We start from the raw sequence: 13,706 nt of genomic DNA, 5'->3' as shown, positions 1-13,706 counted from the left end.
TTTGTTAAAAAAATTGAAGGCTGAAAAGAAAATTACTCACAGTCAGGTATTGTGGTCCCATGTTAACCCCTGCTAAGTTATACAAATTGGCTTGCATCTGCTGAAGTCTCTTCTGATCTTTCTCCTTTTGGGTATCAGCGAACTTGACAACAAGCGGTGAAGAGCAGCCCTGAAATCATCGAGAGGGCATGACGTTACAGCACTTTGGAGGCAGCACGCACCACGCTGCCGCACTGTCGGCACGGAAAGACGTGTCAACGTGTCGCAAGAAACGGAAAGAAACTTCGGAGACATTTACTCGGGACAGCGGAACCGTGGCCACGCTCGCACTCGTTTCAACCTTCCACGCGATTTCCATGGGAGGAAGATGGGGAAGGTGAAACACGTGCAGGCGAAGGCGAACACGCTGAGTTTGTTTACGGCTTGGCTGCGACTGCGAGTGAAGTGAGGAGTCACGCACGGCTCGGCCGTCGCCTTACGACCGCTATCGGCTATCGCTCGCAGCGGCCAGCGCCAGCAGCGGCTCTAGCTGCAGCAGTGCGCGAAGGTGCGTAGAAGCAGATTTTGACTCCTGCCGGCCGGGCCTCTGATTGGTCGGGCGGGGCGAACCGAAAGCCAGGCGCGGGAGTGAGTGCGAGCTGGTGTGAGCCAGTCGGGCCGGGCAGGTTCAGACGCGCCATTTCCAAGGATCGTTCCGTCGTTCTGTCTCTCTCGACGGATCGCCCCGCAAGTGCGACAGAGACGGAGCGACGAAACGATTATTTGAAGATCGGTCTGCTGTTGGTTGTGCGCTCACGGTTCCGCCTTGCCTCCGAGTAACAACAACGTCTCGTCGCTTTCTAAACAAGACCGAGGTCAAAAGTGGTAAAAGGGAAATGGTTCGACGGTGGTAATTTACCTCACTCACCTCCATGGTCTGCGAGTGGTGCATCGCCTTGATGGCGTTCACGGCGCACTGCTTGGACGTGTAGGTGACGAAGGCGCAACCTGCAACAGGAGAATGACACGGCGTGACGGAGGGGCGACGTACGCGGTCGGCGGAGTCCTCGCCCACGGCGGCGCGGCGCACAGTGGGCCAGAAGACCGGTGGAGGCGGTCAAAATTCAAGACGCGTTTTGAGCTCCTGAGTCGCTAAACCGGACTCGAACCGAACGTGTGACCCCACCAACGGGTTCCTTGTTCGGGGAGCAATCCATTAGTGGGGTGGCGGTCGTTCGAGTCCCATTTAGCGACTCTGGAGCTCAAAACGCGTCCGGGATTTCGGCCCACCGTGCGGCGGGAGGGCGTTCGGCACCAGGGACTCGGAGACCTGCAGGGCGAAGCGCGAAGCCTGGCGAAGACGCGCCGCACATTCGCGCTGGCACAAACTACGCGGGGACGGGCTGACGGGCTGGCCTAGGCCCCTAGACACTGCTCGACACACACGGCAGTGCGGCAGTCTGTCTCGCTCGCACCGGCACGGCTACGCCCCCCTCCCCGCCCCTCCCCTTCCCCGCGTCCGGGGTGCTAGGGCTGCGTCCGCGACTCCGCCGGTGACCGTCCCGCCTGTCGCAAGGTTGCCGTCGGCGGGGGCCTCACGAGTTGGTTTCGCAACGCAGCCCTAGGCGAACCTCGACGGGGCCCCGGCCGGCCTAGGCCAGCCGGCCAGCTCAGAGGCCCGGCGGTGCCCCATCCGACGAGTGTTCAGTTACAGCTGGCAGAAAATGAATGCCTCTGCACTTCGCCTTGCAAGCGGAGCACACGGAGCGCGCAGCCGGCACGGCCTGCCCGAGGCCCGAGGCCCGAGGCCCCCCAGAGCCGCGCGGCCGCGGACACCGCGCCGACGTCGGCCGACGTCGCACCGTGCCGTGCCGCGCCTCGACACGCCACGGCACCCCACCAGAAATGATGACAGAACGCCAGACCGAGACGAAGCGACGACAGCCACCGTACAATAATGTGGGTCAGTCATATCCGTACGCGCGCGCCGCCCGCCGCGCCTGGGACTTCCCTCCGAAGAGCGCCAACCAAACAAATAACTTCCGCGTAGTGTTCAATAATTCGAAAATGAGGAATTGCAGGTGTCGTTGGGTCTAGAATAACGAAATTGAGAACTTGCATGCCGATATCTTGTCCTCCGCGAAACGTTGCTAAGCGCTCGCGCCAGTTAAAAGTGATGGAGCCGGAAGTTGGTATTTTCGTCAAGTAGGCACTCCGTCCCTGCTTGCCTCCAGCCCGAAAGAAAGAGGCGATAGGCTCCACCACTAACCGCAGCAATTTCGGCAACAAAAAAAGAGAAGAGAAATGGAAAAAGAAGGAGAACCGCTCGAAGGCGAGACGAGGCGCGCGGCCGCCGGGGAACAAGGAGACTTGAAAGCAGCTGCGGTGCTGCGCCTGCAGCCTGATTCCGAGAGCCGTCTTCGTCGCTCTGTCTCTCTCGCACTCATGGGGCGTTCCCTAAGGATCCGAGAGAGACAGAGCGATGGAAATGGCCCTCGTCTTGCAGTGTGTGCCTGGTGTGCCTGGTGCTGTGGCCCAGGAATCAATTCGAGCCCCACCGCTAACAGTAACAGACCCCCGCCGGGCCAGCGGCAGGCTGCTTTCGTCCCTCTGTCTCTCTCGCACTCGAGGGGCGTCCCGCAGGGTGCGAGAGAGACGGAGCACTGTTGAGACTGCAGGCCCCCGCTAATCCTGGACGCGCGCGGGGAGGAGGGGAAGGGAGGGGCCGGGCTGGGGGGAGTGCTAACTCAACGAATCCCACCTTCAGACTTCAGACGTTTTTAACTCCGAAACGGTGACGGCTGAAAGCCTCGTCGATACGGATTCAAAGCTGAGGCATTCGATTTCAGGGCAAACGCCGTGACGACCTCACCTTTGCTTTGGTTGTTGGTGTCCCGCAACACGGTGCACTCCTCGATGGCGCCGAACTGGCCGAACAGTTGTCTCACATCGTTCTCGGAGCACTTCTTGGACAGCATGCCCACGAACAACTTTCTCTCTGCAACAGAAAAACCAAGCAAACCGGTCAGCAAACGTCAACCAACCAACCAACAGCTAAATCAATCAATCAATCAATCAATCAATCAATCAATCAATCAATCAATCAATCAATCAATCAATGAACCAATCAATCACGGGGTTTGAACATTAGCATCGCGTGACCGCTCGTCCCCTTCGCTCCGGGGCTGCCGGAGGACAGCCCTGTCGCATCCCTAAACCAGCCCCTCCACAGCACGGAGTCTATCTCTCCCTCCCCCCTCTCTCCCCCTCTCCCTCTCTCTGCTGAGTCGGCTGGGGAGCGCCCGGTGGGTAGGCAACCAAACCGGCACGGCTGCGCGCGGCGTGCCTGCCTGACGGGCGCTCCCTGCGCGTCCCTGCCCCTCTGAGCGGCAAGCTTGAGGATTTGGGGGTTGACCCTGTCCGTGTCAGCGTGTCTGTGTGTCTGCCAACGTACGCGGGGGTGCTTGTGTGTGGCCTTGGTTTTTCGCAGGCTTCTCTTGACCGGCGGAGCCACCACACTCGGCACTGCCGAGCGATTCAGCAGAGCGGTTTGTCTCCCTCGCACCCTCACGGACAGCCCCATGAGTGCGAGAGAGACCGAGCGACGAAACGACTCGTTCGGCTGTACACACGGGCATCGTAGCTTACCGCCACTGGCGTTAACTCGTACCCAAAAACCAAAGCCAACAATTTGTTCATTTTTTTTTGGTTCCGCGGTTGAGCGCTGGACTTTGCCACGAAATACGAGATTCAACGATGAGGGAGAAAAAGAGGGGAGGGGGAAGTGTCAGCCACACGGACGAGGACTTCGCAGGCTTCCTGAGGTTTCGTGCGTGCGATGCTGTACACTACAGGTCAGAAGGGTGTGGCCCGACCGACAGGCCACACTGTGCACACTTGAAAACCCAAGCCTCGTAGTACACAAATAACATCTAAAAACAAACAAACCAAAAAGTGGTGGAGAAACGCAGCCGAAAATGTCACTTCCTTTCCATTCGGAACAAGGCCGGCCCTGCACGTTCACCGGTGCCAAAGTCAACATGAAACACCTATGCACACACACACGCGCACGTGCGCCGGTGGCGGTGTGGGCCGCGGCGCCTCGTCACCCAGACGCGAAATGGGCGAGGCTTCCGTCTCCGCGCATCGCCCCGTCTCTCTCGCACCCTTACGGGGCGCCGCGCGAGTGCGAGAGAGACGGCGACGAAAACGCCGGGTCGCTCCGGGTGCGAGAGCGGCAGCACTGTCACAGTGGGTCGGCGGAAGCTACGCGCATACCTGTAGGGAGGGGCACAACGCGTGCCTCGCATCGCACGCCGCCGGCACCGACAAGAAGGAGAAGGAGACAAAAGGGTGACCAGAAATGACCTCTAGACGCGTTCGGAGCTCCAGAGTCGCTAAATGGGACTCGAACCGAACGTGCGACCCCCCCTAATGGATTGCTCTCCGAACGAGGAATCCATTGGTGGGGTCACACGCTCGGTTCGAGCCCTGTTTAGCGACTCTGGAGCTCAAAACGCGCATAGAATTTTGGCCGCCTCCGCCGGTCTTCTGGCCCACTGTGCACCGCCGAACCAAGTTCAAGTTTCCTCACCACCCCCTTCCCCGCCCTCTAGTACGAGGCGAGTGCCAGAACGACTAGAACGCGCGCGGACGGCCCGACACAGCCGAGTCATTAGGTGGTTCATTAAGGCGCACCCCGTGCAATCAAATTGATATGACAAGTGGAGTCGCTGCGAGCAACAAGCAGAAAGCAGTGGCGTGGCGGGGCGACCCTCGGTGGGGAGAGGGAGACAGAGAGAGAAAGGGCTAGCATAGCACCGCAGTGCTTCACGTTCGCACCTCCGGAACAACAGCCAGTGAGAGTGTGTTAGAGCAGGGACAGAGGGACGGGTATTGGAAAAGCGGGAAAAAGAGTTGAGAGGATGAAGTCACCGCTTGCATCTGGGGCTGCCTACCCGTTGGGGGTCCCTTCGACGCAAAGCACGACCAATGCCTATTGTCGCCTTGCTACGAGCGAGAAAACTGTTCGATACTTTTTATTTGGTGGGGTGTGCGAGGTCTTTTTGATGAGTGGTTGTCTTATGGGTCGTCTTATGGCGACTTGCTTAATTATTGACAGTAGCCTTGATGCCCCGCCCCTAACAGACGTAAGGGTCGATACCTACACCCACCCCCCTTTTTCTCAAACACACCTACACACAAACACTTCTCTAAACAGACACACACACACACACACACGTACACAGACACACCAGAGGGCATGCAGACAGGTGCGGAAGTTGCACTGAAAGGCCCAAAGATAATAACGAAGTAATGAGTGGCGGAGACAAGGCTGTCCGGTATTCGAACACGCGCCATTCAAAGTGATTCCAAGTGACAGCCGCTGTCCACAGTGCGCGGCGTTGCGGCTCGCGGCCGTGGGAGCCTGCGCAGACAGAGAGTCGCTTTCGTCGCGCCGTCTCTCTCGCACTCCTGGGGCGTCCCGTCCAGGTGAGACAGAGACAGAGCGACGAAAAAGACTCTCGGAATCAGTCTGCTGTGTTGCCACTTCGAGGCACAGTGTATGGCAGTGGAGGCGGCCGAGACTGTTTTGAGCTCCAGAGTCGCTAAATGGGACTCGAACCGAACGTGTGACCCCACCAATGGATTGCTCTCCGAACGAGGAATCCATTGGCGGGGTCACACGTTCGGCTCTGGAGCTCAAAACACGCCAAGAGTCTCGGCCGCCTCCACCGGTCTTCTGACCCACTGTGCGAGGCCGCGCGCTGCGCCCTGCCGCCTGTCAGTGCGGTTTGTTTCCACACAACAGTGGACGTGCGCCGCAGCCAAACATTTTTTTGAGGGGGTGGGGGATGATAGAGGAAAACAATTAACAGTGCACAACGCAGAGAGTGCACAGCACTGTGATGCCGACGGGGTTAGGGGTTACATGTACGAAATTACGGGAGATAATGCCGCCTGGCTGCTGGCGCTGCGGGCTGGCTGGCTGGCCCAGGCGACTACAATGTAATCTTGCGCTGCCAGCGCCCCCCCCCCCTCCCAAAAGCCAATCGCGCCTTTTCATTGTCAAACAACGCGGCATTGTTGGCGGACAAATCGAACGCTGGTATCATCGCGTCCTTCTGGCGCTGGAGCGCGTCCCGGCGAGGGCCGCTCCGTCTCTCTCGCACTCGGGGCGGCGCGGCAGAGAGGCGTCATCATCAGACTGGCGCGGCGCGTTCCAAAACGCCCCGTCGGGAATGGGGAGCGTGACACTGACCACCAGAGTGACCACTCCATTCTCCAGCGGCCCCTCGCGCCGGCCTGGCCAGCCTGGCGGCGTCCGCGGTGTTTTATGGAAGGCGGAGCATCGATCACTGCCTTCCATAATGCAATCTGACCGGACAGCCCCTGAGAGGGCGGAGCGAGCGGAGCGGAGCGAGCGGCCTGCGATACTGCAGGGCTGCAGGCGGGAAGGCAAGGCAATGTCCGGGCTGCCAAAAAAAAGTTTGTTTCGAAATAAGGTATTACACTTGCGCCAAGTGAATCGACTCGCATGTTTCAAGCAAATTCCTGTGATACAATTAACACATTTTCTTGGCTCGAAAAAAAAAGACGTTGTCGGGTGCCGTGCAGCGGGGAAGTCCCAGAGGCAAGGAAAGAACAGTGCCAGAATTGGGAAGAGAAATATCGAAGAAGTCGGAAGATTGTCAAAGTATAAATCGCCGGTAAATCGCGGTGTGGCGAGGATATTGAAGGCTTGCAACACCTCACACGGAGCGAAAGAGAAAGAGAGAGAGAGGGACGGTCCGTTAGCGCCTGTTGTTAGACGGCAGCGCCGCTCTCGCCGTCTTCGTTTACAACTCATTCCTTTTCATTGAGACAACGTGAGCGGTAATATCGACTTAACGGCCGGCATCTGGACCGGCGGGCATGGAGACCATGTACGGTAGCCCCCCCCCCCTGGAAAGTGATACTTAGTCAAGTGGCGCAAAGAGCCATCATTTTTACAAATTCTCACTCACAAATTTTTGCAGGAAAAATTTGTTACATTGTGGTGACGTGGTCGTGATGGCCGCAGCCGATAGAGTCACTCCACTCCACTCCACTGCCATCAGAGAGTCGCGGCCCCTACACTGTCAGCCTGCTTCCGGTTTACGATCGGCAAACTCGTCGAGGTCGCTCGTCACCGTTCCAAATTTTAAATTGAGTGGCACTGAGTTTTTTCGGGCTCGCATGCGAGTTGCGTTTCTGCGGTCGTCCATGCGGCTACTGGAGGGGCAAATGAAAAATAATAAAGTGCCTTACTCTCTCTCTCTCTCTCTGACAGAAGGGGCTGCTTTCGGGATTCGTCACCCCCACGACGCGAGACAGGGAGACCCCACAACACGATGGCCAGGCCAAGGTGCGCTCGGGGAAGACAGAGGGGCGGCTTGCTCAGGGGCCACACACGCTCAAACTCACACACACCACACACACACACACACACACACACACACACACACGACGCTAATGTTACAATTCGACTACTCGCTGGCCTTTGCTTCCTGGCTCGCCTCCAAAGAACGACAGCCAAAATAACAATTGTGACATTGCCACCAAAAGAGGGGGAGGGGGAGGCACTCGATGCGGGTGGAGCCGCGTTCGCCTCCATCAGGTGTGTCGCTCTGTCTCTCTCGCACCCAAACGGCACGCTCCGTGAGTGGGAGAGAGACAGAGCGACGAAAACGACGCGCGGTATCGGTCCGCAGTCTCCAGGCCAGGCCAGAAAATGGCTAAAATTGATGGTAAACCGTCCAGGACAAGGTAAACTCAAATCACTGAAATTCCAGGATTTCTAAATTAATGTAAAATAGCGCACTGTTTTGACGGAGATTCGTTCACATGATGTCTGCACCAAATCCCACGTAGCATTTGTTCGGAGGAGGATCTGGTTAACAAGACCAGGGGGCGGAAGAGGTATCCGAAAGCAGGCGGGCTGACTTACGGGCGCCCCCCGCGCTGGCGAGCGGCCAGGTAGTTTTGGAAAACGACGGAACCAGGGAAAGCCTCGTCCGTCCAAAAGCGACGCCCCTCCCCCTCCGCCTCACAGACCCACTGCCCGCCTAACTGCTTTCCAAATGAAAATAATTGCCACCCCGCGGAGCCGCTAAAGAGCGACAGAGAGCGCTGCCAGATTGACTCAATTAGTCGCTTCGTTTCCGAATGCGCCCCGACAAGCCCGACAAGCCGACACCGGCAGCCAATGGGAGCAAAGGAGACAGGAGGAGCGCGCCGCGCCACGCCACGCCGCGCGGTAGTAGCGGGTGATGACACGGTCATGCGTATGCAACGACCTGGTATGGGGCGTGCAGGCGGGCTGTCTGTCTGTCTGTCTGTCTGTCTGTCTGTCTGTCTGTACGTCCATCCGTCCGTCCGAACGCCCGCCCGTCCGTCGCCGCACGCCATTTGCATGTTGAACACACACACCTACACACACACCTACAGACACACGTGGGCGAGACCGCGGGGATGAGGCAGGTGAACCCGGCTAGCTAAACGGCCACGGAGGAACGCACAAATGGAGAAAGTTAGGCGATGTGGAATTTCCTCCACTCGCGCACCACCCCGAGCACACCTACACTCACTAATACCCAGCCCTCCTCTCTCTCTCTCACACAAACTGTGTCCGTCACACACGCAAAAAAATGTAAATCAGACCCGTGCTAATTTTTTTAACAGATCGTTTTTAGCACGGGCGCTAAAAAACCAGCACAGCTACAAGCGACCTCAGGTGCGCGGGGCCCAGATGGTTAGCTGGTTACCTGCCAAGCAACCACTCTCGCAAAACACAAATTTGTGGCGGATTTAGCCAATTTTGTTTGTTAATACTGCTAGTCGTGGGCTGCTAACTATTGTTTGCAAGCCTTCAAAAATTTCTAGTAAACAAGCTAAATGCGATCTGACGAGACCAGTTGATGTCATCGTCGTCCAGTCACCGTCGCGGTGGAGGAGGTCGCCGCGAGAGTGCGCTGCGCGCGTCGCGCCGCCGCTCGCGCGCGGTGACAGTGTAGCATGCGTTTTCACTTAGTCTGGGCGCCATCGTTTCTACAATTGTCTGCCAGGTGGCGGATCGCTTCCCCTGCTGGAGTGACACTTTACTCCAGCGGGCAATTCTGAGTGATTCGTGAGCGCGTCAAGGGTCACTGACGACTCCGTCCTACTTAAGATGTGTCCGTGACCGTTAGACCACATGGAGTAGACATTATTCGTAATGATGGTTTCATCTTTTCATCTCGGAATAACTAGGGGGCAAACAACTTGAGTAGTTCATCAGCAAGATTTGATTGGTTTACAGCTAAGGATTACTTACAGTTCCAGCTAGGCCGTTAGATCCGTTGCTAGAATCGCCCAGCTAACACTTTTTAGCCACACAGTTAAAAAATTAGCTGCGCCTATAGAGCTAATCTTATTGGTGCGGGTGCTAATTTTTTAGCTCTGATGAAAATTATTTTTTTGCGTGCACTGAATAAAATGACGACTCTGCGTTCGATGTGAAGCTGGCTCTTGCCGCCGTTCGGAACGTAATTGGCGAGGGTCGCTCTGCCCCTCTCGCACCCTTGCGGCCTGCGGGACGCCCCGCGAGCGCGAGAGGGACGACTGGGTACGAGGCGGCGCGTTACCTGGGGCCACGGGCGGCATCTGCGGCTCGTAGTAGGAGGCCGGCGGCGTGACCCAGTAGCTCTGGGCGCGGGGCGCGGCCACCCCGTTCGCCACCACACCGTTAGCCACCACGCCGTTGGTGACGCCGGCCGCGGCGCCCGGCAGCGCGCTGGACAAGGTGGCCGTGGTGACGGTGGGCAGGGCCGGCAGGGCGTAGGGGTGCACGCTGTAGGGGTAGTAGTAGGCGGCGCTGCGAGCGTGCTTGCTCTTCATGACGTCATGGGTGACGTCATCATAGGCGTCGCCGCGGCAGCAACGCCCGCACGGCCGGCATGGTGGAGGCGGTGGAGGCGGAGCGGGCTGCAAGAGCAGGTGCGGTTTGAAGGGACCGGCCCACCACGCGCCACCATGGCGTCGACGAGGCCTGGGGAGTTTCCACGGCCAGCGACCATGGAGTCTCCCGGAGGCGCACGCGACTTCACCACAGCGTCACCATGGCGTCACCACCGCCAAGCCGATGCCTCTGCCCCGCTGCAGCCCCGTCCGGACGCCACGTCTCGGCGTGGTGATGTTGGTGAAGGCGGTCATGTTGGCAGTCAGTGTCGTTCGTCCACAGCAAAGAAATAAATGTGTACGAGGATTCACCTCGGCTGTCCGTCAGGCGGGTCTTTCGGCACCTGGCGGGGCGCGGCAGAGAGGCGCGCACGCCCCCGCCCCGCCCGCCCCGCCCCGCCACGCCCCGCCCCCGCACGGCACGCGCGTGTCCGGCACCGTGCCAATGCATTGCAGCACAGTGCAACACGCTGCTCCCTGAACTGCCCCTCAAGACACCAGAAAAAAAACCGCATAAAAACCGTCGTTAAATTTTGGGGTGGGTGCACAGACCCTGTGAAGGTGGCCAAAACTCTTGACGCATTCTGAGCTCCAGAGTGGCCAAACAGGACTCGGACCGAACGAGTGACCCCACCGATCCAATCCTCGTTCGAAGAGCAATTCATTGGTAGGGTCACACGTTCGGTTCGAGTCCCATTTAGCGACTCTGGAGCTCAAAACGCGTCTAGAATTTTGAGCGCCTCCACCGGTCTTCTGGCCCACTGTGGGGTGGTGTCCCTGCCCCCTGTGGCACGGACTCGCACCTGGCGGGGGCGGAACTGGGGGGACCTCACCAGAAGCGGCATGCTATTGAAATCCCATAACGAAACGAATGCAGCGACGGGTAGCAAATAACCAAATGCTGTATCAATATTTCATGAACGGCGCCGCTCTCTCGCTCTCTCCCGCACGTCCCGCCGTGCGAGAGAGACGGAGCGATGAAGGTTCGGAATGAGTCCACCCCCTCCCCTAAATCCCTACGCATGCCGGTTGATGCCGGCCCACGGGCCCGGAGCGTGTTGAAATAAAATGAGTTAGTTCGCGTACCGTTGTCACCGTTGTCGCTGCAGGCCCCCCACCCCTTTCCCCGGGCGTGGCCACGCATAAATATCGACGAAAATAGGAGCGGGCTGCCCGTGCGCCTCCCAGCGGTGTGCCACCAAGGTGCCGCCGGTAGCAAGCACTTTACACTTTACACCCGAGCGCCACTTTAGAGTCTGGTCTCGAGAACGACCCCAGACTCGAGACACAATGCCAGCACCCCGATTCGGAGAGTCGTTTTCGTCGCTCTGTCTCTCTCGCACCGACACGGGACGCGCCATGAGTGCGAGAGAGACAGAGCGACGAAACGACTCCCGGCAGTCTGCAGGTGTGCGGCAACGAGACGGGGTCCCCGCCACCCCCACCCCTTTTTCAGAGCTGCGCCAGGGAGTGCGTCCGGCGGCCTGCGAGGCACAGTGGGCCAGACGCGGTGGCAGCGGTCAAAACTCTGGACGCGTTTTGAGCTGCAGAGTCGCTGAACAGGACTCGAACCGAACGTGTGACCCTACCACTGGATTCCTCGTTCGGAGAGCAATCCGTTGATGGGGTCACATGCTCGGTTCGAGTACCATTCAGCGACTCTGGAGTGCAAAACGCGTCTGGAATTTCGACCACCTCCACCGGTCTTCTGGCCCACTGTGCGCTCTGCCGGTGGAAAAACGGAACAAGACTTTGAAAGCCAAAGCACTGTAAAGTGGCGCCCATGCATGAGCGAGACAGACCGAACATTGAAACTGGCCCCGCGGCATGCGACTGACGTCCGTCCGCGTTTCGGCCGCTACCCGGATCGGCCGCGGGTTTCCAGCCAGTCGGACGCGTTCTCCGAGACGGACTCGGCGTCTGTCTCTCTCGCACTCACGGCGCGCGCGGCGCAGCGCGCGCAATGGCCGTGCTCTGCAGTATCTGCGGAGCATCGCGAGATAAGACAAAGTGCAGCCCGAGGCGGCAAGGCGGCAAGGCGGCCGCAGGGAGGTCGCGGCTTTCACCGCGATGCGCGATGCGCCCTGGGCTGCCTGCCTGCCTGCCTGGCCGCCGGGCCGCCAGCCCTGCCAGCCCCGCCTGCTCGGGGTGCCGACCGTGTTTCGTCAGCTGGCCTGGCGGGGCGCTGGCCCGCGCCGTCTTGCCCGGCCCTTGCCGGCGCCCGAGGCACGAGGCACGCAAACCAAGACCTTTCCACGATTCCAGCAATGCCGGCAGAACCCGAAGGGAACTCATCGGACGCCACCGCCGAAAAAAAGATTCAAAATTTAATCGCCCTGTTGGTAGATTGACGCAGCTATCCCGGAGCGCTCCAAGCTATGGCCGCTCGAGCATAAGCGCCCCCCCCCCTCTCTCTCTCCCTCTCTCTCTCACGGCGTGACTGTGCGACTGTGGCACGCCTGGTGGCACGCGGTACGCAGTGCGGTGCCGCCGTACCCGGTAGGCTAATAACGTTACCCCCAGGCCCCAGGTTAAGTACGTTGCGGCCCACCGAGCGCACACCCCTCCGCCGCCGCCCTAGTGTTCCGAGAACACACACACACACACACACACACGCGCGCGCGCGATTATATGGCCCCTCTGGTCAGTCTGGACCGGGGTCCGCCAAGGCTTCGCCGGGCGAGTACGCCCAGCCTTTGTGTTTATGTCGCGTGGAGTTATTGCCAGTTTCTGTTTACATCCCGGCCTTTATTTTTAGCTCGCATTTAGGGCAGCCCGGCCGGCCAGCCAGCCAGCCGCCCTTCGCCCTGCCTGCCCTGCCCTTCCCTGCCCTTCCCTGCCCTCCCTCGGCCTCACCGCGTGGACCAGCGGCCGCACAGTGGGCCAGAAGACCGGCGGAGACGGTCAAAATCCCGAACGCGTTTTGAGCTCCAGGTCGCTAAATGGAACTCGAACCGAGTGTGTGACTCCACCAATGGATTGCCAATGGATTGGTGGGGTCACAGACGTTCGGTTCGAGTCATGTTAAGTGACGGGGCTCAAAACGCGTCTAGAGTTTCGGCCGTCCGCGCCGGTCTTCTGGCCCACTGTGCGTGGCCGCTTTGTCTCCGTCGCACCGCAGTGGGACGCCCCATGAAGGCGAGAGAGAGGCCACCTCCTGGAGCTGACGCAAGCTGACGGCGGCCGAGCGCCTGGCGACGTAGGCAACCGGTCCGCAGCGCACGCAGCGCAGTGCGACGGGCCGGCCGCGCGGCCGAGGCAGGCGGCAAGGCAACGCGATGGCTCGGCGAGCCCGCGTCTGCCTCCACTTCTGGTCACTTCCCCCTGACCTAAACGAACTTCTAGTGCGGCAGGCGGCCATCGGCCAGTGCTCGGCCAGTGGTCGAGGCTGGCCAAGGCGAGCATCGTCCCAAACCCTCTCCAAGCCAAGGCGCGCCAAGGGGCTCCCGGATTGGCTCGCACGGACTCCAAACAGGTTTTCGGGCCATCGGGTTGGCGGTGGCTTGGTCCAGGGCCCTCTCGGCAAGGCGGCATGGCGGCCGGTGGGTGGGGAGCGGAGCGCGAGGCGTGGCCGTATCTCTCTCTCTCTCGCTCGTGGGGCGTTCCGTAGAGTGCGAGAGAGACAGAGGCAGCGCCGGTAGTGAACGGACGTGGCCCAATGGCGCACGGCACGGGGCGAGCCACCCTCTCAAAAATCGTCACTCTGATGCCGCGAGTCTGGCTGACTCGTTGCACCCCTCCGCCCTGCAGACTGATTCCGAGAGTCGCTT

At 59.6% G+C, this 13,706-nt stretch overlaps 1 protein-coding gene across 13 annotated transcripts in view; it reads right to left on the bottom strand.

Annotated features, from left to right (window-relative positions):
• The window catches only part of LOC117652954 (CUGBP Elav-like family member 1), a 199,003-nt gene that overhangs the window by 9,697 nt on the left and 175,600 nt on the right, over positions 1-13,706 (bottom strand). For 10 of the 13 annotated variants that reach the window (XM_034398255.1, XM_034398290.1, XM_034398281.1 and 7 more), the window contains 3 exons: positions 2,852-2,977; positions 899-987; positions 41-169 (listed from right to left, as the gene is read on the bottom strand). In XM_034398255.1, coding sequence (XP_034254146.1) covers positions 41-169; positions 899-987; positions 2,852-2,977 — 344 coding nt within the window. Of the gene's footprint in view, positions 1-40; positions 170-898; positions 988-2,851; positions 2,978-9,623; positions 9,739-13,706 lie in introns of those variants that run through there. The other 3 variants (XM_034398300.1, XM_034398309.1, XM_034398215.1) reach the window with 3 other exon arrangements.

This window comes from Thrips palmi, unplaced genomic scaffold (genome assembly GCF_012932325.1).
Source record: "Thrips palmi isolate BJ-2018 unplaced genomic scaffold, TpBJ-2018v1 HiC_scaffold_10, whole genome shotgun sequence".
Lineage (NCBI taxonomy): Eukaryota > Metazoa > Arthropoda > Insecta > Thysanoptera > Thripidae > Thrips > Thrips palmi.
This window is presented reverse-complemented; position numbering and strand designations above follow the sequence as displayed.